The sequence below is a fragment of the Chrysochloris asiatica genome, unplaced genomic scaffold (genome assembly GCF_000296735.1).
Source record: "Chrysochloris asiatica unplaced genomic scaffold, ChrAsi1.0 scaffold00037, whole genome shotgun sequence".
In the NCBI taxonomy this organism is placed as follows: Eukaryota; Metazoa; Chordata; class Mammalia; order Afrosoricida; family Chrysochloridae; genus Chrysochloris; species Chrysochloris asiatica.
The window spans coordinates 23440448-23466228 of NW_006408555.1; the positions used below are offsets into that span (position 1 = coordinate 23440448).

Consider the following 25781-nt stretch of genomic DNA (forward strand, 5'->3'; position numbering starts at 1 on the left):
AATGGAGAAAAGATTAAAGTTGTCAAGGACTTCATTCTTCTTGGATCAACTATCAACACTCATGGAAGCAGCAGTCAAGAAATAAAACGATGTATTGCATTAGGCAAATCTGCGGCACAAGACCTTTTTAAAGTGTTGAATAGCAAACATGGCAGCTTGAGGATTTAGGTGCACCTAATCCAAGCCATGGTATTTTCAGTAACCTCATATACATGTGAAAGCTGGACACTGAATAAGGAAGACCATAGAAGAATTGATGCATTTGAGTTATGGTGTTGGAGGAGAATATTGAAAGTGCCATGGGCTGCCAAAAGAACCAACAGATCTGTGTTGGAAGAAGTGCAGCCAGAGTGCTCCTTGGAGGCCAGAATGGCCAGACTTCATCTCTCATACTTTGGATATCTTGTCAGGAGTGACCAGGCGCCGGAGAAGGATATCATGTTTGGTAAGGTGGAGGGTCAGAAAAAAAGAGGAAGACCTCCAGCGAGATGGATTGGCAAAGAAGCAGCATCAATGGGTTCAAGCATGGCAACAATTGTGAGATTGGCCCAGGACTGGGCAGTGTTTCCTTCTGTTGTGCATAGGGTCGCTATGAGTCGGTACCAACTTGATGGTACCTAGCAACAACAACAACAAATCATTGATCAGGTGGTAAAAGAACTAGTATTGACTCTTGCCCAGTAGGTGGGGCTGCAAAGGATATGGTGTGGCTGGGCTGTATGGACAGTTCTGTCTTCTGTTGTGTGGGACAGAAGAGAAACTCCCTTACTCCCTGCTTCACACACAGGAGGCATAACAGAACAAGCAAGCAGCTAATGAACAATGAAAAGGGAAAATACTAAAGGAGAAAGAAGAATTAAAGAAAGATTGTGAAGTGCCGTTAAGTTGGTTCCGACCCATAGCGACCTTGTATAAGGTTTCCAAGGAAGTGAGCTTGAACCGCTGACCTTGCAGTTCAAATGGCTTTGCAGTTTGTTGCATTAAACCACAGTAGGACTCCAACAAGACTATAATAACTAAGAAGAGAACAGAGGGACAGGAAAATGGAACTGTAGACTAGAAAATAAAAGAAAACATTTGCTTTGCAGAAGCCTGCCTGTGACTTGCAGAGACAAAGGTGCAATTTTTCCCCTTCTCTTTTCCTCTAGGGGTTTTTTGTATATTTCTTGGTAACCAGAGGTGAGACCTTTAGGAGTTTACACCCCCAGGGAAAGTTCCGCTTTCCAAGTGTGCAGAACCTTGGGGACCCTAGGGACCTGTGGTTTTGCATACACTTGAAGGTGGAGGAGACAGCAGCAATAGCCCTGCTCCAAATCTGCAAAGTTAGCCCTGGCCAGCCCTGGACTAGCTCTCAGTAGGAAAAACAGCTGGTACATGTGAGGTAGAGGAAAGAGAAAAGAAAAGGGAAGAGAAAAACACTGGTTATAGGTCAGAGAGGCACAGTGGGGCCATCTTGAAATTTCTCAGGTGGCTGTGAAGGCAAGAGGCCAGTAGGTGGCGTAGAAGCATTCCACTATTTTCCCACGGTTTGCTGTCCCATTCTTATCTCTTGTGGGAATGTTTTCTCTTCTTGCATGCCCTCAGGAGATAGCACTGCAGCCAGACAGCCCAACAACAGATGTACCCTCTTCAGACCCACCAATTGGGCTACACTGGATCAATGACAACAGCCAATGTCAGCTAAATTCACCCAGAACTGAACTTCACACATAGCAAACAGAGTATGGTGTACAAGCTATGGAAATTGATGGAATCAAATAGAAATCTTTTAACAAACTCATGCAACACTGGAGGCACTCACTCATTTAGGTCAAGAAATTTGCAAGACAGTTACCTAACCAAGTGATTGGAAAAAATCCATATTGGTGCCTGTTCCAAAGAGAGGTGACCCAATGGAGTGCAGAAATCATTGGATAATATCATTAATAATACATACAAGTAAAATTTGCCAAAAAAAAATCAAAATATGCTGCAACAGTACATTGATAGAGAACTTCCAGAGGTTCAAGCCAGATTCAGATGAGGAAGGGGAATGAGGGATATTATTGCTGACATCAGATGGAACTTGGCTGAAAGCAGAGAATTCCAGAAAGATGTTTGCCTGTGCATTACTGATTTTGCAAAAATTTTCAATTGTGTGGATGATGATAAGCTATGAACAATATTGTGAAGAATGAGTATTCTGGAACACTTAATTGTTCTCATGAGGAACCTGTACATAATCCAAGAGACAGTCATTGGAACAAAACAAGGGAACACTGAATGATTTAAAATCAGGAGAGGTGTGTGCCAGGGTTCTATTCTTTCACCATATTTATTTAATTTGCATGCAGATCAAATAATTTGAGAAGAAGACCAAAGACCTTCGGTATGGGTTGCATCTCAATGTAAAGAAAAAAAAAATGCTTACCACTGGACCAATAAACTAATTTCTCCAATAAATATAAATGGAGAAAGATTGAAGTTGTTGAAGACTTCATTTTGCTCAGATCAACCATCAACATTCATGGAAGCAGCAGTCAAGAAATCAAATGACATATTGCATTAGGCAAATATGCTGTACAAGACCTCTTAAAGTGTTCAATAGCAAAGATGTCAGTTTGAGGACTTAGATGTCCCTGACCCAAAACATGGTATTTTCAATAACCTCATATGCATGCGAAAGTTGGACAGTGAATAAAGAAGACCTTAGAAGAATTGATACATTTGAATTATGGTGCTGGATGCGAATATTAAAAGTACCATGGACTGCCGAGAGAACAAACCAATCTGTGTTAGAAAAAGTACATTGAAAATACTCCTTGGAAGTCAGGATGACCAGACTTCATCTCTCATACTTCGGACATATTATCAGGAGGGACCAGTACCTGGAGGAGCATATCAAGTTTGGTAAAGTGAAGGGTTGGAGAAAAAGAGGAAGCCACCCAATGAGATGGATTGGCACAGCAGCAGCAGCAATGGGTTTAAATGTAGCAATGATTGTGAGGTTGGTGTAGGACCGGGCATTATGTCTTTCTGTTGGGCATAGGGTCGCTATGAGTCGATACCAACTTGATGGAACTTAACAACAACATGGATAGGAAGACTTAACATTGGGAAAATGTCAGTACTACCCAAAGCAGTCTACAAATAGAAAGTAATCCCAACCCAGATTTCAACATCATTCTTTAAAGGGATGGATAAATGATCATGAACTTTATATGGAAAGGAAAGAGACCTCAGATTAAAAACAAAAAACAAAAAACACTGCTTAAAAAGAACAAAGTTGGAGGCTTCTTACTCCCTGATATCAAATATTACTACACAGCCACAGTCGTCAAAACAGGCTGATACTGGTACACTGAAAGATCCATAGATCAATATAACAGAATTGAGAACCCAGAAGTAAATCCATCCACATGCAGTCAACTGATCTTTGACAAAGGGCCAAAACACATTAAATCGGAAGAGATAGTCTCTTCAACCAATGATGGTGGCAAAACCAGAACTCCATTTGTGGAACAATGAAACAAGACTCATACCTTATACCATATATAAAAACAAACTCAACATGGATTAAATAAATGTGAAACCTAGACCTATAAAATCTTCAATGAAAAACTAGAGACAAACTTAGGGGCTCTAATACATGGCATACATACACTATCAAACATATAGTGTTTGATAAAATGACAAAAAATGCACAAGTAGTAGAATTAGAAACTTTATTTGCATTAAAAAATGTCACCAAAAGAGTGAAAAGGGAGCTCACTGCCTGGAAAAATATTTTTTGCAATAACATTATTAGACAAGAGGCTAATTTCTAAAATTTATAGAAAATGATAACAACTCTACAAGAAAAAGACAAGCAACCATAAAAAAATATGGGCATGGCACATAAACAGGAACTTCACTAAGGAAGACATCGAGGCAGCCAACAAATATATAAAGAAATGTTTATGGTCATTAGCCATTAAAGATATGCAAATCAAAACAACAATGAGGTATCATCTCATACCAACATCAATAGCAAAGTTAAAAACAAACAAAATAACAAATGCTAGGGAGGGTGTGGAGAGACTGGAACTTTCCTACATTGCTGGTGGAACTGTAAAATGGTTCAACCACTCTGAAGAATAATGGTATGGTGATTTCTCAGAAAGGTGGAAACAGAAATACCTTATGACCCAGCAATCCCTTTATTGGGCATATGTCCACAAGAAATATGAGCCAGGACATGAGTAGATACATGCACACCGATGTTCACTGTAGCACTCACTATTCACAAAAGCAAAAAGAATGAGGCAGCGAAAGTGGCCAACAGTGAAAGAATGGATGAACACTCTGGTAAATTTTGGAGATCTCCCTCTTTTTTATATGTCTCTTTGAGACAGTGTATTGAAGGATCCTGTTTTCTTATCTATTCTGCTATGTCTCTGACTGGTACATTTATTCATTTACATTGAGTATAATTATCAATAGGTTATGAATTGATTGCTGTCACTTTTCTGTGTGTTTTTGTGTGTGTGTGTTGCTGCTGGATTCTTTGTTCCACATCGTTTTCTATGCTGAGTTCATTTTGTTTGTGAGTTTTCTTTTCATTTTCATTCTGTCGTATAAAGGTTTACTAATCTTTCTGATTTTCTTCTTTTTTTAATTTCAATGTATAGGTTATTATTTTTCTTTGAGGTGACCCTGTAATTTATTAATTTATTCCCTGCTTAAAACAGTCTGTTTATCTTGAAATCTACTTAACTCCCTTTCCATTTGGAAGTTCGGTATCTACACTAGTCCCTCTTTTTGCTTTGTAGTTGATTTCATTATACATTGATATTTCTGGTTCCTGATTTTCAGTCTGGAGTCCTGGTGTGGTGCTGAGGGTTAATGCGCCAGTCTGCAAAGCCATTTGAACTGCAGGGTTGGTGGTTCAAGCTCACCAGCTGCTCCTCGGAAACCTTATACAGGGTGGCTATGGGTCGGAACCAATGCGATGGCACTTAGCAACAACAACAACAATTTTCAGTCTTGTAGGTTTGCTTTAATCTAAATTCTTGTTTATCTGGATTGAGTGCTGGGGGTGGTGTCATGTATGGTAAACTAAGATTGTTGTCTGCTGTTGTTGATTCTCAGCTCAAAGAATACCCTTTAGCATTTTTTGTAAAGTTGGCCTGGACATTACAAATTCCTTTCATTTCTGTTTATCAGGAAATGTCCTAGTTTTGACATCGTATTTAAGGAATAGCTTTATTGGGTATATGATTCTTGGTTGACAACTTGTTCTTTCAAGAGTTTTGTATATATCATCCCATTGCCTTCTTGCCTGCATGGCTGAGAAACCTGAACTTAGTCTTACTGGTTCTCCTTTGTAGGTAAGTTTTCATTTTTCCTGAGCTTTGCTGTCAGGATTCTTTCCTTGTCTTTGATTTTGGAAAGTTTGATTATGATATGTCTTGGTGATTTTCTTTTAGTACCTATCATGTTTGGGGTTCATCCAGCTTCTTGTATGCTTATCTTCTGATCTTTCATGATGTTAGGGAAGTTTTCTTCCAGCCCCTCTTTGACAATTTTCTCTGTGCTTTTTATTGTCTCTTCCTGTTCTACAATTCCAATCCCCCATAAGTTGTTCCTCTTCATGGTTTCCCACATAACTCTTAGGCTTTCTTGAGATGTTTTCATTGTTTTTTCTGATTGTTTTTCTAGCATACTAGTATTGAGAGATTCATCTTCAAGTCCACTAATTTTACATTCCATTGCTTCAAATCTTCTTTGCCCTTTCAATGCATTGTCCATTTCTGAGATCTTAGTATTAACCTGGATTTCTAACTGCAGGTTTTGTATTGCTTCAAAGTTTGCATTTGTTTTGTCTGTTTGTTCTTCTAGTAGTTTCCTAAATTCCTCTACAGTTGTTTCTTTGTTTTTAGTTCTCCTTGCTTTCCTCAATCTATCTATCAATCAGTTGAAGATACCAAATATCAATTGTGTTTTTTCAAAACTTTTTATTGTTCCTTGAGTGAAGTTCTATAGACAGAGTTATCAGTTTTACATTAAACAAATAGTACACTTTGTTTTATCTCAATTATTGCAATCCCCTCCATGGAAAAACAAGTCATCCCACTTCCTCCTTGGGGCTATTTCCATTCCACCCACCTTCTCATCCCTTCTTGCCATTGTCTGTAGGTACATCTTGCCCCGTGGATTTTGAATAATTGACCATTGCATCATTCATAGTGAAATACCATACTAGTACGTTGCTGCCCTGTATACCTATCTACTAGTTGGCTGAAATACAATGTGTTCCTTTCCAGACCTGAAGGCTGGCTGATCAAGGACCACAGTCTCAGGTTCCTCCAGTCACTTTATGACCAATAAGCACAGTTTTTTTTGGTTTTTTAAAAATAATTTTGATTTTATTTTACACATTATGCTGCTTTATCTAGGCCCTTCTAATGTGATCAGCTTTAGAGCAGTTGGTATTGGCAGCTGGCAACCATCCAGTTCTCAGAGTCGTGGAGACTGATGTTCACATGTTCCATTAGTCCATTGGATTAATTGATTTCAAGCATCTTCAGTTCTCATCATTCTTCTTTCTTTCACACATGGAGAGAACAATAGCTGTACCTTTGACGGCCACTCATGAGTTTTTTTGTTTTTTTTCTTAAATGTTTTATTGTGAATTATGTGATAGTTTACATGGGAGAACATTAGTTTTACATTCATTCTATCATATATCGTCCCATTGCCATGGTTACAATACCCTCCATGCATCATCACTCAACCAAAGGGTATACCCTGCAATCCCTCCCCCGTACCAACCAGGTCTTCAGCACACAGTCGCTCTCCCTCTCTGGATCTAAAGTCTCCAGCTGCTCCATCACTCCACGTCATCATCTCTGCCTCCATTTCAGGCATCACTGCTTCTCTGGGTAGGGTCCCGCTCTCTGCTCTTCTCCCTTGATGGTCCCAGGGACCTCCGCTCCTAGACTGAAAAGTTAATCACTCCCCTCCTTGCTATAAAACGTCTACCTTTACATTTCCAACCCTCACAATCAGTCCTGATAACAATTATTCACTATTGTATCACCAAAGACCTGTCTGCATTTCATTGCATCAGCCCCGCCTAGACAGACTGAATACTACTCACTGGACATTCTACCTTCCTCCAGGCCCTCTGGATCTAGGTTCCCTTTTGAAAGCTTGTAAGCCAGTCACTTCTTGCATTTGTATCCCCCCGCCCCCCATTTTGGGTAGCCAATGTCCAAGTTGCCCATCCCTGTCTACTCTGTGTGTGGAGGGAGTGGGAAGGATTCTTGCTGTAAGGACTTGTTCCTTCTTTTGAGCTACTGCTTCCATAGGTTCATGAGTTTTTAATATCCCAGACACTACTCACCAGAGTAGGATGTAGAACATTGCCTTTGTGCACTATGTTAAGTCAATTGATCGTGGTGTCTCCTAAGACCATGGTCCTGAGCCCCCAGGCTCAGCTACTCATTGTCTTAATATGTTAGGTAATATCTAATAAGTTTTCACCATTTGTCCTGCTGTATGCTCTACCAGTCACTGGAGAAGGATGTCATGCTGGGTAAGATGGAGGGTCAGAGAAAAAGAGGAAGACCCCCAACAAGATGGATCGGCCAGGTGGCATCATTGATGGTGTCAAGTGTGGCAGCGGTAGTGAGGTTTGCCCAGGATTGGACATTGTTTTGTTCTGTTGTGCATGGGGTCGCTATGAGTCGGTTCCGACTTGATGGCACCTGACAACAACAACAACATGCTCTACCATATTCACAGTTATGTTTACAAGAAAGATAAATACTCATGTACCAATATCCTTTTCCACACTCTTGTGTATCGGTGGCACTAATAAAACATACAAATATATATGCATATATGAGGGTGAGTCAAAAATTATCCACACTCCAATTATATTAAAATGCCCATCCATGTCCATAACTGGTAACAACATTGAGGATGCATGTGAAATGATTCTGTCGAATAGATGAGTGACAGTGGATTATATGGCAACTCATTTGCAAATCGTCCATACCTCTGCCTATGAAATAATCCATGACAGACTTGGGTGTCTAAAAGTTTGTGTGAGATGGGTACCGAAATAACTCAAGGAAGAGCATAAACAGAAGGATTTGGACATCTGCAAACAAAATTTGGACTGATACTCAAAGGTAGGCAAAAGTTTCTTTAAAAAGCAATCATTGCTGGTGATGAGACATGGATTCATCACTACGAGCCTGCTAGTATGGAATGGGAGCATCCTCAATTGCCAACCAAGAAAAAAGTTCTAAAGTCATCCATTAGTTGGAAAATTGGTGCTTACAGTTTTCTGGGATTCTTGAGAGCCAGTTCTGGAACACTTTCAGGAAAAACGTTCAGCAATCAACAGTGAGATGCTTACCGAAAAGCTGAATCCTAAACTTGGGATTAAATGCAGAGGACTGCTATCCAAGGATGCTGAGATCTTGCATGACAGTGCACATCTGCACACCTCTGCCCACACTTGACACTCTGCAAAAACTTAAATTTGAAGTGTTAAAGCATCCTCCATATAGTCCTGATCTGGCTTGATCGGACTTTCACCTGTTTGGTCTCCTGAAAGCAGCTTCGAGGATGAAGATTCACCTCTGATGAAGATGTAAAAACAGCGGTGCATTTGTGACTCGCAGCGCAGGCTAAAACATTTTTTAATAATGGAATAGGAAAACTTGTTGACAGGTGGAACAAGTGTATTGCAAAGCAAGGAGATTATGCTGAAAAATGATGTGTTTATGTTTTCTAAAAGTGGATTAAAATAAATTCTACTGTCAGAGTGTGGATAATTTATGATTTATCCTTGTGTTTGTGTATACATATACATGCATACATATTTTATTCTTCCTCCCATAACCCATTCTGCATATATTGCTGTCCATGTATCTACCCACAGAATATTGTTCCAAGGTTGCACAGTGGTGGTGATGTGCCGTGGAGTCTATTCTGGCTCATAGCCACCCTATATAGTACTTCTGAGTTTGCAAATATTTACAGGAGCAGAAAGCCTCATCTTTCTCCCACAGAATGGCTGGTAGCTTCAAACTGCAGACCTTGAGGTTAGCAGCCTGACTCATAGCCACTATGCTATCAGAGGTTGTATATATCTATCACTATTTACCTTTATCCCCTTTAGCCCTTGTATACCCCCCTTGTCTTCACCTGTCTTCATCATTCTTATGTTAACCTTCCTCTTCTTGTATATTGCCTTACCATTTCTTGTATATTGCACTTCTAATCACCTGAGTTAATATGTACCTATCCTATAGCCAGTGAACAGCTTTCCCTTCCCTCCCACTCCTGCAACCATCAAAAATTGTTTATTTTTCTCTTTCAAACTCATAGATATTTGTGGGATATACAAATGTATATGTTTGACTTTTTCCTCCCTTTCCCATTCAATCTATGTCTCAATCCATGTATCTACACTGAGAACACTGTTGTTCCAGGGTTGTGTATCTATCACTCTTTATATCTAGCCCCTTTCATTCCCTATTTCTTCACCTATCTTTATTATTCTTCTGCCACCCTCCGTCTTTTTGTATATTGCCCTCACTGTCACACAAGCTAACATGTGTCTACCTTCTAGCTTGTGGATTACTCTCCCCCCCTTAACACCCCTGGTAACCATCAAATAATATTCTTTTGGTCTGTAAACCTTTTCTTAAGTTTTTGCAATAGTGGTCTCATGCAATATTTGTTCTTTTGTGATTAACTAATTTCACTCAGAATAATGTCCTCCAGGTTCATCCAAGTTAGGATGTGTTTCACAGATTCATCATTATTCTTCAGTGTTCCGTAGCACTCCACTGTGTGTATGTACCTAAGTTTTGTTAATTCATTTTTCCATTGTTGGAAAATACTTAGTCTGTCTCCATCTTTTCTGCTACTATGAATAGTGCTGCAATGAACATTGGTGTGCTATATCTCCTCATGTCCTGGCTCATATTTCTTGTGTATATATAACAAGTAGAAGGACTGCTGGGTCATAAGGTATTTCTGTTTCCATCTAAGGAATAGCCATACTGTTCTCCAGAGTGGTTGAACCATTTTTCAGTTCCACCAGCAATGTAGGAGGGTTCCAGTGTCTCCACACCCTTGCCAGCATTTGGGTTTTCTCTGTGTGTGTGTGTGTGTGTGTGTGTGTATGTGTGTTTTAACTTAGCTGTTAATGTTGATGTGAGAATGGTATCTCCCTGTCATTTTGATTTGCACCTCAGCATTGTAGGATTAGCACTTAACCAAAATCACAAGCTCAGCAGTTCAAATCCACCAGCTTCTTCTTGGAAACCCTATATAGTGTCCCTATGAGTAGGAACAACTCAATGGCACTTAACAACAACAACAGTGGCTAATGATTGTGAACATTTCTTCATATATTTGTTGATTGCCTGGATGCCTTCCTTGGCGAATTGTCTGTTCATGTTCTGTGCTCATGTTTTAATTGTGTTGTTTGTCTTTCTTGTAGAGATGCTGTAGTTTTCTATACTAGTCCCTTGTCTGATATGTCATTGCAAAAACAATTTTCCCAGGTTATAGTCTTCCTTTTGTACTCCTTTGGTGAAGTCTTTTGATGCACATAGTTTCTAATTTCTTGGAGGTCCCAATCATCTATTTTGTTTTCTACTGCTTATGCATTTTTGTAATGTTTGGTAGTGTATATGTCATGTATTAGAGACTCTAAGTTTTTCCCTAGTTATTTATTGATGATCTTTATAGTTCTAGTTTTACAGTGAGGTCTTTAATCCATGTTGAGTTTGTTTTTATATACAGCATGAGGTATTAGTCTTGTTTGCAAATGGATTTCCAGTTTTGCTAGCGCCATTTGTTGAAGACACTATAGCTTCCCCATATAATATATTTTGACCTTTTGTCAAAGATCAGTTGACTATATGTGTTATTTCTAGGTTCTCAATTATGTTCCATTAAACTATGTATCTTTTGTCATACCAGTACTAAGCTGTTTTGATCACTATGGCTGTGTAGTAATTTTTGAGATCAGGGAATGAGAGGCCTCCAAGTTTGTTCTTCTTCTAAGCAGTGCTTTGCTTATCTGAGGTCCCTTTCCTCTCCATATAAAGTTGGTGATCATTTTTTCCATCTCTTTAAAGAATAATGTTGGAATTTGGATTGAGATTGCATTATATCTATAGATTACTTTGGATAGTATTGACATTTTCATAATGTTAAATCTTTCTATACATGAGCATGGTAAATTCTTCCATTTTTGTAAATCTCTGTTGGTCTATTGTAGTAGTGTTTCATGGTTGTCTTTATATCAGTCTTTCATTTCTGTAGTTAGATTTATTCCTGAGTATTTCATCTTTTGGGTGGCTATTATAAATGGTATTGTTTTCCTAGTTTCTTTTTCAGAGGTGTCTTTATTGTTGTTGTTGTTAAGTGCCGTCGAGTCTGTTCCGACCCATAGCGACTCTGTACAGGGTTTCCGAGGGTGTAAATCTTTACGGGAGTAGAAAGCCTCATCTTTCTCCTGCGGAGCTGCTGGTAGTTTCGAACTGCTGACCTTCAGGTTCACAGCCCGATTCGTAACCACTACGCTACCAGAGCTCCTTTATTAGTATAGAGAAATCCAACTGATTTTTGTATATTGATCTTATACCCTGCTACTTTGCTGAATCTTTCAGTGAGTTCCAATAATTTTCTTGTTAAGTCTTTGGGATTTTCTATGTATTAAATCATATCATCTGCAAATAGAGTTTCATTTCTTCTTTGTTGATCTGGATGTCTTTAATTTCCCTATCTTGCCTTATAACTCTGGCTAAGACTTCCGACATAATATTAAATGCTGTTGTTGTTGTTAAGTGCCGTTGAGTTGGTACTGATTCATAGCAACCCTGTATAGTGATGTACTTGCTTGATTTTGGTATGAAGGTTATGTTTACTGCATAATATATGTTAGGAATTTTTCCATCCTTTTCTATATTCTGGAATAGTTTGAGTAAATTGGTGTCAGCTCTTCTCTGAATGTTTGGTAAAATTCACCAGTAAATCCATCTGGCCTTTTGTTGTTGAGAGTTTTTTAATGACCTGATCAATTTCTTCCTTTGTTATACATCTGTTCACATTTTCTGTTTCATTTTGTGTTAATTTATGTTAGTTTACCCATTTCTTCTAGATTTTCAAATTTGTTGGAGTACAGCTCTTCATGGTATTCTGTTATCCATTTTATTTCTCTTGGTTCTGTTGTGATGTCACCCATATAGTTTCTTATGTGTGGTATTTGCATTGTCTCTCTCTTTTCTTCTGATGGATTTCTCAGTGGTTTAGCAATTTTATTAACCCTTTCAAAGAACCAGCTTTAAAAAAAAAATAGAGAAGACAATTTAGAATTCTGCTCTACTTTGAGCAACTTAAACATGTTTTCTTGGTAGGAGGAGGCAGTGGGCGGGCAGGTGGAACTGTATATCCAGTGAGACACAGCATTGAGCAGAATAGCTGAGTAGACCCTTTTCTCTGATAAGCAGTTTGCCCCTTCAGGAGTATTTTTTTATAACCAGAACAGGAAACTCGAACAGCTGTGGCTGGAACTGAAGGAAGCATTTTATTCATGCCAGATGATGCCAGAGAAGGTTGAAAACCAGTAGTTAGCTGTGGAGCAAGAGGACTACCACTAACTGAAAACACAGCACTAATTTTCAGTTCCTCCTCTTGAGTTTTTTGCTGCTGGCCATGACCATATTCTTGAGCATTGTCAGGTTCATCTTTAATTTTGTCTAGTAGTCCCTGCTGTGGTGCCATTGCTTTGTCATACTCATCATCCAAAGGTTCTTTTTTAATTCTAATATTTGATGCAAAGGAATTCCCCAGTTCCGAACCAATGGGTTCTTTATTGACAAATGGATAGTTGAATCCCTAAAGTTTGTTTCTGGAGTTTGTGATAAATGGGTATGTAATGATTCTTCAACTTGATTAGCTGCTTTATAAAAAAAAACAAAACTGCTTTTCAACCTTGAATCCAAATCTTTATGGGATTTATCCAACCGTTTTTCATGTTCGTGGTAAGTTAGGTCTCTGTTTTTCTCCTTTCCCTAAAATGTCTCTTTGCTGTTTTCTCTTACTAGACTAAAATCTTTTCGCATAGATTTAAAAACAGAAATCTGATCAAACTGTTTAGGAAAGTCCTTTTTTACTTTACTATGAATTTGAATTTCATTTTCATTATCTGATTCATGCTGTGGGACTCTTCTTTCTACTTCCAAGCTATCATCAGTATGAATTGAAGAAACAAGATTGTCCTTTGAACTAAAATCCTGTTCATCCTCATTGTCACTACAAACAACTGGCATTCCCGAAAGATCCCCAGAGTTCAGAAAATAATCAACTTCATCCAGTAATGAATTTTCAGATCCCGTTTGATTCGGCATTCCATAAGACTTGCTGTCAAGGGTAGGAGTTAAGTTGTGGTCTGTATCTTCAGACATTTCTGTATCCATGATACCACCACAGCTGGGGGAATTTGTGGCAGAAGCAAGAAATCTATTGCTTTCTAGTCCGGGACGCTCAGCTGCTCCAGGAGCCACCATCTTGGGTGAGACCAAGCGGGGGAAGGATCTGAGCAGCCACAGACGCCTGGCAGAACCGCAGAGATAAAGGTGTGGACATTCTTTTCTTTTGGTAGCTGTTCATTGGTCCCTTGCTGTCTGTGCACCTCCATTCTGGTGACTATAGGGGTGCCTGAGCTAGTGGGCAAGAACCAGCTTTTTATCTTGTTGATTCTTTTCTATTGTTCTTCTGTTTTCTAATTCATTAATTTCTGCACTAATCTTTACTTCTGGTGACTGTAGGCTTACTTTGCTTTTCTTTTTCTAATTGTTGAAGATGTTGTAATAATGTGTTGATTTTGGTTCTTTCTTTTTTTGGGAATGGCACAATTATTGCTATAAATTGCCATCTCAGTACTCATTAACCTTATTTTTCATTTATTCAAATCTACTCCTTGGTCCTTTCAGTGAATTGTCCACGTCTGATATTGTAATCAATCTTCTGGAGTTCTGTTCGCAGTTTTTGTGTCATCTCCAACAGCTTGTCTATTTTGTCTGATTGTTCCTGTAGTGCTTTTCTGAATTCCTCCTTGTTTTCCTCAACCTTTCTTTCTGTCATTAGTTTGGAGGTACCTAAATATCAATCTCCTGATCTCTTTATCAGGCAATTCCAGTACCTCTTTTTTCTCATAAACGTTTTCTTGCTCTGCCTCTTCGTCATTTGTTTTAGCTACTGTGTCTTTTTTTGTTTTGTTTTTTATGTGAATATAGATTGTTGCTTCCTAGGCATTGTGGTATTGCTGTACTTGTATTAAGTTGATGAATTAAGTTGGTGTATTCTGAGACATTCAACAACTGCCTTCTGATGGGTATGATCAAGAGATGAGCTTGTTCACCAGTCTCTGTTTGTTATTCGTACAGTTCAGTTCATGATGAATTTAGCTGATGTTAGTTATTGTCATTAATCTGGTATATAGCAGTTGATATTGACTCTGGTCTAATTGGTGGGACTGAAGAAGATACAGTTGTGGGTGAGCTGTATGGTTGCAGTTGTTATACCCTGTCAGGTGAGACAAAAAGAGAAAACCTCCCACAAAAGAGAAGAAAAACAAAACTAAACACAGAAAAACAAATAAACAGTAAACAACAGCAGAAAATTAAACATAATTCTTCTGTGCCACTCACTGGCTTCTTGCTTTCACAGCCACCTGAGAAATTTCAAGATGGTAGCGCTGTGACTTTCTGACCTATAACTTGTCATTTTCTTTTTCTTTCACTATTTTTCTATCCCCAAAGTCTATTTAGCCACTTCTCCTAGTGAGAGCTTACCCACGGCTGGTCAGGGCTGATCCGGAGCAGGGCCTGCAGAAGCAGATGTGTTGCTGCTATTTGGTCCCCCTACAATTATGCACCAATCATGGGGTCTGCTAGGGGTTTTTCTTGAAGGTGACCACTCATAGAGGTCTCATCTCTGGTTACCAGGGGTTGCAAGGAACCAGAGATGAAAGATCGTACCTTTGTCTCTGTGAGGCAGTCTTATGCAACATGAACTTTTTTTTTGTCTCTTAATATGCTCACACAAGTTTAAAAGTCCCCAAAATCATTCTTTTTAATTCTTTTTCAGTTAGTTCTATTACCTTTTTTCCCTCAGAAATATTTTCTGTCTCTGTATCTTGAGAATTTGTTTGAGCCATCCTCTCGTTTCTTCGTGTGAGCTAAAATTATCTGTTGTCTCTGGGGCATTGTGGAGTTGTAGTATTTGTGAAACAAACAGTTGGATCCAGAGGAGAGAAATCTCTGGTGGGATCCTGCCACTTAAGGAGCTCATGAGGTGGTTGTGGAAGGGATGTGACAATAGAGTTCCTGGCCCTCAGTGGAGTTCTTATTAGCTTTGGGCTTATCTATGTTCAGGGCACTCAGTCCAGAAGTAGTTCATGGGTCCCTGATGGAGCTAGTTTCATTGTCTGTGAGGACCACAGGGAATCTTGGGGCAGGTGACTAGCTAAATGCTGGTTTTGTGGTTCTGTAACCAAGCCCACCTGAATCCAGGCACCAAAGCAGCACACCAAAGCAGCTCAATTTACACTTGTATGGCTCCCAAGTACTTGGCTCTGAACTCCTCGAGATCAGGGTCTGTGCTGGGGATGAATGACTTGGGAGCTGACCAGACAGACCTCTGAGAACCAGAAGAGCATGGGGATGGGGGAGGGGGGAGGGAAATTACACCCCCATCACCTACACAAATCTGTTGGCAAGCCTCTTTTCATTGCCAAAGCTCACCACTAATGCTGTAGGACAAGCACTCAACCTCAAGGTAGTTTGAACTGCAAGTCACCCTTCAGAAAGCCTAAACAGGGTTGCTATGAGTTGGAATGACTGTGATGGTGCTTAACAGCAATTATGTGATGGCTGAAACTGTGGTTGCCTTGGCGGGGCCATACCAAATGATTTTGTGGGCCTTACAGGGCCTTACAGGTCCTGGTGTGACCCTGTGGGTTAATGTGCCAGACTGAAAAGCAGTTTGAGCTGCAAGGTCGGCGGTTCAAGCTCACCAGCTGCTCCTTGGAAACCCTATGCAGGGACGCTATGGGTTGGAATCCGCTTGATGGCACTTGACAACAACAACAACACAGGGCCTACAGACTAGACAGCCCCCACCATACTGTATCAGATTTCCAAGGATTTGAATTGCTGACCTTATGATTCACAATCTAGTTAAGCAAAAACTGTCCAGTCCTTCACCAGTCTCCCTGTTGCAGCATCTCTGCCCAGCCTTTCCTCCCAGAAAGCACTTCATCCACCTCTCTAACCTTTCTCCTAAAGTTCAGGGTGCCAGAATTTTATTTATTTATTTTTTTCATTTGTGTCTGTTTTATTTGGTCTCTCATATCTTTGCTTTACGGGGCCTATGTAGTGATTTTGCCTATTTCATCATCTTGCCGTAAGTCCCATAAAATAGATCTTGAAGTGAAATATTGTCTATGACAGGAAAATATTTATACAAGGAAGACAAGTTAATACAATTATTATGCAAGTTTATGCAACACCAAAGCCAATGATGAAGAAACTGAAGAATTTTACCAACTTCTTTGGAGTCTGGTATGATGTTGTTGGATAAGCACTGGATCATGAATCATAAGGTCAGCAGTTCAAATCCACCAGATGCTCCCTGGAAATCCTACACAATATGGGTGGGAATGTCTAGCCTGTAGGCCCTATAAGGCCCACAGAATCATTTGGTCTGGCTCTGCCAAGGCAAGCAGAGTTCCAGCCATCACATTATTGTTGATAAGTGCTGTCAAGTCATTCCAACTCATAGTAACCCTGCATAGTGTTTCTGAGGAGCAACTTGTGATTCAAACCCACCTTGAGGTTTAGCATATGTCCTACAGCTTGTTGTTGTTGTTGTTATGTGCCTGCCGTGCAGCTGGTTCCAACTCATAGCAACCCTGTACAGGGTTTCCAAGGCTGTAAATCATTAAGGGAATAAAAAGCATCATCTTTCTCCTGCAGTGCTGCAGCTTAGGGGTGAGTTAATTAAATGCTTGATCAAATACAACAGGCTACTTTTTAAGTTGGTAATTTTGTATGGCCCACAAATGAAATCATAAAATTGGGTAGCCAAAAAGTTCCTCACACTTTCTTATTGGAGTTCTAGTGTGGCACTGGACTTCAAGGTCAGTTTGAACCACAAGGTTGGTGGTTCAAACCCATCAACCACTCCTTGGAAACCCTAATCAGGGTCACTCAGTTGAAATTAACTCGATGGCACTTAACATCAACAACTTCTTCAGTCTGAAATTGATCAAATGTGCAATCAAGATATATTGATGGTGTTGGTAGTTGTGTGCCTTTGAGTTGATACTGACTCATAGGGACTCTGTATAGAGTTTCCGAGGCTGTAAATCTTTATGGGAGTAAAAAGACTCATCTTTCTCCCACAGAACAGCTGGTAGTTTCGAACTGCTGACCTTGAGGGTAAGCAACCTAACTTATAACCACTACGCTACCAGAGCTCCTTAAGATATATTGATTTGTTGTTAGGTGCCATTGAGTCAGCACCGACTCATAATGACCTTATGCACAGGAGAATGAAACACTGCTCGATCCCCAGCCAACCTCACTACTGTTGCCACGCTTTAGTCCATCAAGGCTGCCACTTTGCCAATCCATCTCGTTGGGGGTTCTTCCTCTTTTACTCTGACCCTCTACCTTACCAAACATGATATCCTTCTCCAGCGACTGGCCCCTCCTGACAACATATCAGAAGTATGAGAGACAAAGTTTGGCATCTTGGCCTTCAATGAGCACTCTGGCTGCACTTCTTCCAAAAACGGATCTATTGGTTCTTTTGGCAGCCCATGGCACTTTCAACATTCTCCTCCAACATCCAAAATAAATAAAAGCCTATGTGCATACAAAAGCGTATCCATGAATTATTTGTAATAATTTAAAACTGGAAACAACTCCAATGTCCATGAACAAGGGAATGAATAAACAAATTGTGTTATATCCATTCAACAATAAAAAAGAAAAGAATTATTGAGATACACACTTGAATGAAGGTCAAAATGGTTACATTGAATGAGAAGCCAGATAATAGCAAGAACTTACTATGTGGGTCCATTTATAGACATCATCAAAAATGCTAACGATTTGTATAGTAACAGATCAGATCAGTGGTTATCTCATTAGGGGAAAGATGGGCTACACAGGGAGATGACAAAAAGATGTAGGAAAATCTGGAGGTGACAGATATATTACAAATTGGTGGGCACCATATTAATCAAGGAATTGAAATGAAGGAATTGAGACATATTAATCAAGGAATTGAAATAAGGAAATGAGACCCTGTGCATGAAGAGCTCATTGTTCTAGCAAAGCAACAATGAAGTGTTTTCTTTGGATAGCAGAGCTACAAGGAAAAAAACTCTATTCAAAGGCCCTTAATTCTTTTTTATCTTTTTCTTGAATTATTCTCTGATTTACTCATGATTTTATTAGTATTCCTTTACTTTAGAGATTGACTCTCCTACACTTTAGTATATTTTTATTAAAAGTTAGAAGCCATATATTAGCTACATTTACTCTACTTGTAATCATAGGTACTTTTTACTTATATTAACAATGTTCTTAAGATTGCTAGGAGACAGGATTTGTCAATTGAATTACTACCAGTTTAGGCTTAGTGATTATAAACATTCTTCCTTGCAGCCTTAGTTTGGGACAGTAAAGAATCCTTAAAAGCAACTAGGCCATAAATAAAGGCTATGGGTATATACAGATACTAAATAAAAAGTTTGACTTAGACGTTCTTAAATTAATGATCAGTAAAATAGGATAGGGAAGTTGTTTTTCATAGCCTCAGTTTTTTAAATGTTCTGATAAGTGATATTTTTGTAGGCTATAAACAGAAAGTGTATGGAAGAAGTTAATGGAGATTAAATTGCACCCAACAACTAAAATTCATGAGACTCAATAGATAGAGGTCAAGAAACATATGTAAAGGTTAACTTGCTCCTCAGAGAAAATAAAAGTTATTTATGTAGGAACAAATGTTTAACCAAAAGGTTTCAAGGCGCCAAGACGTCTCTTATGCTTTGATGTAATGTTTCTTTGCTGTAACTTCTTGTCTCTGTTGTAAATCTAAGGGTCATAAACATGAAGACTGTGCCCCAGAATGGATTGTATTTTGAAGACATTGATTACTATGAAAGCAATGTTTTTTGTAACGGTATATAAGGGGGTTGTAAGAGAGAATAAGTAAGTAGAGAAAAAGATGAGGAGTAGAATAAGGAAGTAGATAAAAGGATGGGGAGTAGAATAAGGAGGAAGAGTAGAAGTAAAGGAGGGGAAGAAGAAGAAAGAATGAGAAGTAGAGTAAAGATGAGAGTTAAGAGTAAAGAATGAAGGGAGAGAAGAAGAATAAAGGAGGAAAAGCAGGAGGAGAATGAAAGAGGACAGGGAAGAAGAAGGGAAAAGCAGGAGAGGGGGGAGGAGAGAAAAGAATGAGCAGGACAGTAAAGAATGAGAGAAGAATAAAGCATGTAAGAAGATTTTGAATTAATCACGATCTATCGACTATGTGTAATTCTTTTCCGCCGACGCCATACACCTCTTCGGAAACCCTGGAATACGTTTGCTGGGGCTGGCTCCCGGCAACAAATACAATGATAATTTTATAAATATATACTATATCAAAGGAGCCCACAGTGATTAAAACTCAACTGAGAAATGAAAGGTTGGTGGTTCAAACTCATCAGTCGCTCCCTAGGAGAAAGATGTGGTAGTCTTCTGTAAAGAATACAGGCTTGGGGGTAGTTTTACTGTTTCCTATAGCGTAGCCATGGGTTGGAATTGACTCTGTGGCAATTATCTCACAGTTTATGAAATTATATGCTTTAAATCAATGCCATTTATTAAGCATGCTGTGTCATGCCAAGGGTTCAGAATATCTCCTTGTCTTTACCAGATAAAAGAGTGTTGACTTATTCTTAACGTACAGAAGACCAAACTAAGTCCCTGAACAAAGGCATGAATCTGACCCTACTTACCTTACCCAGTGCCATGGAGTCAATTCCAACACACAGTAACATAGCCAACCCAATAGGCTACAGTAGAATTGCCCCATAGGCTTTACAAGCCTGCAATTTTTATGGAACCTGACTGCTTCACCTTTCCTCACAGTGTGACTGGTGGGGTCAAATGGTCAATCTTTTACAAGTATTTTGCAGGGCACAGGTCAATCCATTTCATATACCAACTTTCCTTTGTGGGACATACCAGGATGTGTTATTTCCAGGCATTTTTGACCAACCTGGAGAGTGGGCATGGAAAGGCCCCAGGAACATCAGAGGCAGATAATAGCAAGGAACTGCCCATCAGAGAGCCCTGAAGAGCTGAAGACCTGGTTCCCAGAGTGTGGAGGCCAGACTATCAGCATCAGAGTCACTTAGGGTTTTGTTGGAAATGCAAATTCTCACTCTTCCTAGACATATTGAATCATAAGCACTTGGGCTGGGGCCTAGTTGCATATGCATTGTTGTTGTTGTTAGGTGCCTTCAAGTTGGCTACAACTCTAGTGACCCTGTATAGGGTTTCCAAGGAGTAACAGGTGGGTTTGAACTGTTGACCTTGTGGTTCGCAGTCCAGTGCGATAAGTTTTGAGAATTCCTGCTATAGTTCACCATCTCTATTCCAAACCCCAATGCTTTCTAAGTACAAGATTATGGTCAAAGTCTGGGGCTACCAAGGGGGGGAAGGGCTAATTGGAGTATCAGAGGTAAAGGAAGAAGAGACCAGAACCCTAGACCCTGAATATCTCCAAATAGGTGTTGGTGCTTGCAAAAAAGTGAGAAGACAGACACCACCCCTTCATATATAAAATCTTTATTGAACTCATACTTTGTGTCAGAGTCTACTGTAGATATTAAGGGGCCTATTAAGGCCTTGAGAGCAGAGGGTACAGGGACTATGTAGATGATTGCGGATAGAACAGAAACATGTTGTTCTTTTGGGACTCCTGTGGTCTGTCCAATCTTCAGAGATGCTCACCAGGGGACGACATGACCCTCCCAGTCCAGGAAGGCCCCTGCTTCCTTCTCTGTGAGCTGCGCCATCACCTTCAGAACACCCTGGATGGACTCTGTCACTGTCAGCATGGGCTGCAGAACAGACAACCCCCATGGCCTGATTAAGATCATCTAGCCCTGGATACTTATAACTAGAAATGTACGGTTGAACCAAAGTCAAAGGAGCCAGAAGAAGCAGGACACCCCGTCCCTCATCTTCATGGACAATAAATGACACTCTTCTAGCATCCACTTCATAAGATTCACAATTGACCTCATGACTTGTGCAGTGCTACCCATTCACCCAAGCTTCCAAGTAAACAACCATCTTGTTCAGTATCGGCTTATGACCATATATATACCTCATGCTGCTAGCAGAATGAAAGAATGGAGCAAGGAAACCCAGCCTGACATCTCTGCCAGGCTCCCCTGAGGGTCCAACTCTTAGCCTTGCTCTATACTGCCAGGTGGACCATAGGGAAATTGACACTCACAGTGTACTCAGAGATGGAGCTCATGTCCGTTTTCACCCAGCCAGGGTGGATGCCTGCACACAGGATGCCTTCCTTAGCATAGGTTAGACCTTGGCACCGGGTCAGCATATTCAGAGCAGCCTGGGAAAGGAATGAGTTCAATAGGGGTGTAGCAAATTCAGGGAGGCACCAAATGCAGTCTTAGTCCCAGTCCCTCTCACTCTGTTCACCTTACTACAGCGGTAAGACGTAGCCTGTCCGTACTCCCAGCCCAGTAATTCTGTGAGGGAACCTGCAGCACTGCCCATATTGATGATGGCAGCCCTTGCCCAGCTCAGTTCCTTTTTGGAGTGAATGGAAGCAGCCTTCTTCAGTAGAGAGCCAAAGACCTGTAATGAAGATAGGAAGAGGAGTATGCCAGCAAAAAGTGCATATTCTTAGTCTATTGTTCTTGACAAATCTAAATCTAATAATGACCATCATTTCAGTTGCTGCTGAGTTGATTGTGACTCATAGTGTTTCCCATGTGAGTCCGAGTAGAACTGTGCTCCAGAGAGCTCCCCGTCTAAGTTGTTTGTGGTTTTGTATTTCTCAGAAGTAGAGCGTCAGGTCTTTCTCTGAAATACCCATGTGTGGGCTTAAACCTTCAACTTTTGGGTTAACATCTGAGCGTATTATTTGTTTGCACCACCAAGGGACTACAAACCTGACAACAAGTTCATCATTGTTCCATTCTACAGGTAAGTCTGCATGATCCAATGTGGGACCCAGGTGTCACGACCACTGGAATCAGACTTTTTCCAACCTGGCCTATTAATTTCTGTTGCCCTAATCCAGGATGTTGAGATCAAAGGAGGAACATCAACTGAAGGGCAGGGTCTAATCTGAGCCAGTAGATAATGGTAGGAGCTCACCTGGCCAAGGAGCAGGGGCCCCACAACATTGGTCTGGTAGGACAGATGCATGCTGGATGCCTTCTCTTCATGCAGAGATGAAGGTATCAGTATTCCAGCATTGTTGACCAGCAGGGCTAGACCTTCACCACTCAGGTAATTTCGCACCTGTGTCTCAGCTAACTGGATGGATGTGGGGTCTGTGACATCTTTGATGAAAAGGCAGAGCAGGCATCAGAACCTTGCTTGATTCCTCTGCCCTCGTTCTCTAAGCTTTGCTTCTAACTTGGTGGTACACTTTCTTTCTCATCGTAAGTCATTAAACCTCTTACTGTCCCTGGGTTAAAGCTTAAGACTGTGTATGGGAATAGATGTCTAAGGAGTCTATCTTTTCAATATGCCATCTTCACAATTAAATGAGCAGAGATCAGAGACTCTGATCTGTGGATAGTTGGGTAGACACTGTCCTATGGGTAGTCACAGTGGGCATAGGGGGCCTTTGCAGAAGAAGCTCGGTTGGGAAAGATTAGGAAAAACTATAGACCATTTCCATAAGGAAATCAATTTTAGGGGGATCCTGTGACAGTGCTAATCAGGGTCATCACAAGGATGGGGACTAGGTGCTAGGGGATCAGGGCCTAGGGAAAGACAAAGAATCTGACAAAAAGGAGGAGAAGCCTAAGGCTGGCTGTACCCTCACCAAGACGAAGGATCCGTAGATTTGGTTCTTTTTCTGCCAGTTCCTGAAGGCTCTGGGGGAGAGAAATCAAGAGTAGCCCTAGGTCTCACAAACCTTCACCCCAGTTCACATCCATCCTGGCGCTGGGAATCTCTTACCTGTGCTTGGGGTCCATTGGGGTTTCGACAGGTAGCAAACACCAGCTTGGGAGGTTGAGGCAATGTCAGAAGCTGCCGCACCAGCTCTAGTCCTAGGCCTCGATTGGCTCCTGTCACCAGGGCACTGGGGGGGCTGTTATGGGTCATTGTGCTGCGCTTCTTGCAGATCCGACTGTCCACACTGCTGTTCCTTAGTTTGTGGCTGTCTTGGGTCCTTGGAGGTTAATATTAAGTCTTTCTCCCATGTGACTCCTGCTGGAAATGTGACAATGTGCTCAGAGTTCAAGGGTGATGTCATTGGAAGGAGGAGGAACTGTAATTAGAATATCAGTAGAAAGATGATGGAGCTACCCAGGGCACTGAAAGATATGTAAGAATGGGAGGGCCAAGTGAATATCTGTTTAAGTTGGAGACAGTATAGACCCATTTCTTTTCAGTAGTCATCAGACCATGCACAAGGAATCAACTCAAAAAGAGAGAGAGAGAGAGACAGTCCATTGCTGAACTTTCAAGTTTCCTTATAGGATTCTCTATCTCTAGCTGCAGTATATACTTTTATTTGCCACTGTTGAGTCACTTTCCTATGTTGGTTACAGGACTATTGCACGAACTGTCTAAATGGTGCCCATTATTAAAAGTTAACACCTCACAGCCCCCATTATTTGTAATATTTTCTTTGATTTAATGAGATTTTGATTTGTTTGGGCCATTATTCTCTCCTTCTCCAGGGGAAGGTCAGTGAGTAACTCACGTGTCAGTTCAACTACATGAATTATACATAAGGTTTGTTTCACCATCAGACTTGTTCCCTGATGTCGGGACCAACTATATGTATAATTCATAATACAGATCCTATGCTGCTTGCTAAGGTGAGAACAGGTACTTCCTCAGTTTCTTTACCTGGCCTAGTCTGCTTCCCCCACTCCGCTTTTCCTGACAGCTTGTTGTTGTTAAGTGCCATCAAGTCATTTCCAACTTGTATTGACTCTGTATAAGGTTTCGAGGGACTGACTGGTTGGTTTGAACTGCTGATCTTGCAGTTAGAAGTCCATTGCTGATTCTACAGGGTCCTTCCTAAAATACCTGTATCACATCGGCAGTGACAGGATCAATTCTAGGAAGCAGATACTAAGGTTGGAATTCTGAAATGAATGTTTTGTATTTCATATGGCAGGAGGAGCCCATCAGTGGTGGTAAGTGTTGGTACTTAAATTCTTAAGTACAACAGCTTGAGGATTCCTTAGCATGTAGTAACATGCTAAGACCTGGATTGTATATCAGCTGTGTCTCAGACTCTATTTGTGAGACGACAACTTGTGCATTCCTTGAATGCTCCAGCCTGAAATATGATTCTCAAGTGTCCCCACCCTGCACATATGTACTTCCAAAAGCCACTGAGGAGCCCCTAACCGCTCCACTGGAGGGCACAGCTCCATCCCTCCTGAATATACCAAGCAATACATTACTTATGTAGAACTTAGGTGAGAGGTGCCAACAGTAGTCTAGAGCTGGTACTGCCCCAGCTTCCCAACTGGGTGTTTGTCACATGCCAGAATCCCAATGATCCCCAAGCATGTGTAAGAGGCTGCTAAGGCCAGGATGGGTGTGAGCTGGAGTGAAGACTTGTGAAACAAAATGTTACTCTTGTTTCCAGGATCTATAGCGCAGTAACCAAACCTGTGGATCCTTCATCTTGGTGAGTGCAAAACCAGCCATGGCTTATTTATCTCCCTGATTCCAGGATTCACTACTCTGCCTACTCCTCCATATTGTTTTCACTCTGGTATCTACCCTCATTCAAGCTTGTCCAAGGGCTCTCTTCAACTGATTTTCTTATAGGCATGGTCCAAACCCCTTCCTAATTCCACCCAACTGAGCTCCTCACTGGAAAGACCATGATTTCCTCAATTGTCAAGCGACTTCCTCGCAAGTCAACACTCTAATCACTGGACTTGGAGATGCTATTCAATATGCACCTGTCACACTAGGCCAATGTTGTGGAGCCTCTGCTCCTTGTCCAGATGTGTCCTTAAACTGGCCTAGACTAGTCCATGCCAGTCAGCTCATGCTCTGGGTGAGGGAATTAGGAGATAAGCAAGCCCCGTAGGAACCAGTATCTAATGGCCCTAAAAATTGGTGTTACAACTTTGGAACTACAGGGCTTTGGGATACAGACATTGAGACATGGTTGGTATGGGGGAATGATGTTAAGATGCTTGGCTGTCTTTTGAATATTGATTTTCCTTGCATTATAATATAGAGTAGACACTGGAAGGGGAGAGAAAGGAATAGTCAGAAACATCACCATAGAAAGCTTGTAAGTCTGTCTTCTGCCCATAACTGATTGGAATACCTAAAATGGGGCTACAACGTGCCCAGTGAAGGAGGCTTCCTGCGGAGCCTTTGCAATACATAAGACTATAGGTAGAAACCTGAATCACATCCAGATCTGCAGAGATGGGAAATTTCCATTTGAAAGGATGA

At 40.7% G+C, this 25781-nt stretch overlaps 1 protein-coding gene across 1 annotated transcript; it reads right to left on the reverse strand.

Annotated features, from left to right (window-relative positions):
• Positions 1-21073: 21073 nt before the first annotated feature.
• LOC102827242 (uncharacterized oxidoreductase C663.09c-like) lies at positions 21074-23444 on the reverse strand. The gene is made up of 6 exons (XM_006860335.1): positions 23298-23444; positions 23161-23212; positions 22482-22669; positions 21789-21956; positions 21589-21708; positions 21074-21187 (listed from the first exon to the last, which is right to left on the reverse strand). The coding sequence occupies exons 1-6, from the start codon at positions 23442-23444 to the stop codon at positions 21074-21076; spliced, it is 789 nt and encodes a 262-aa protein (XP_006860397.1).
• Positions 23445-25781: the final 2337 nt, after the last annotated feature.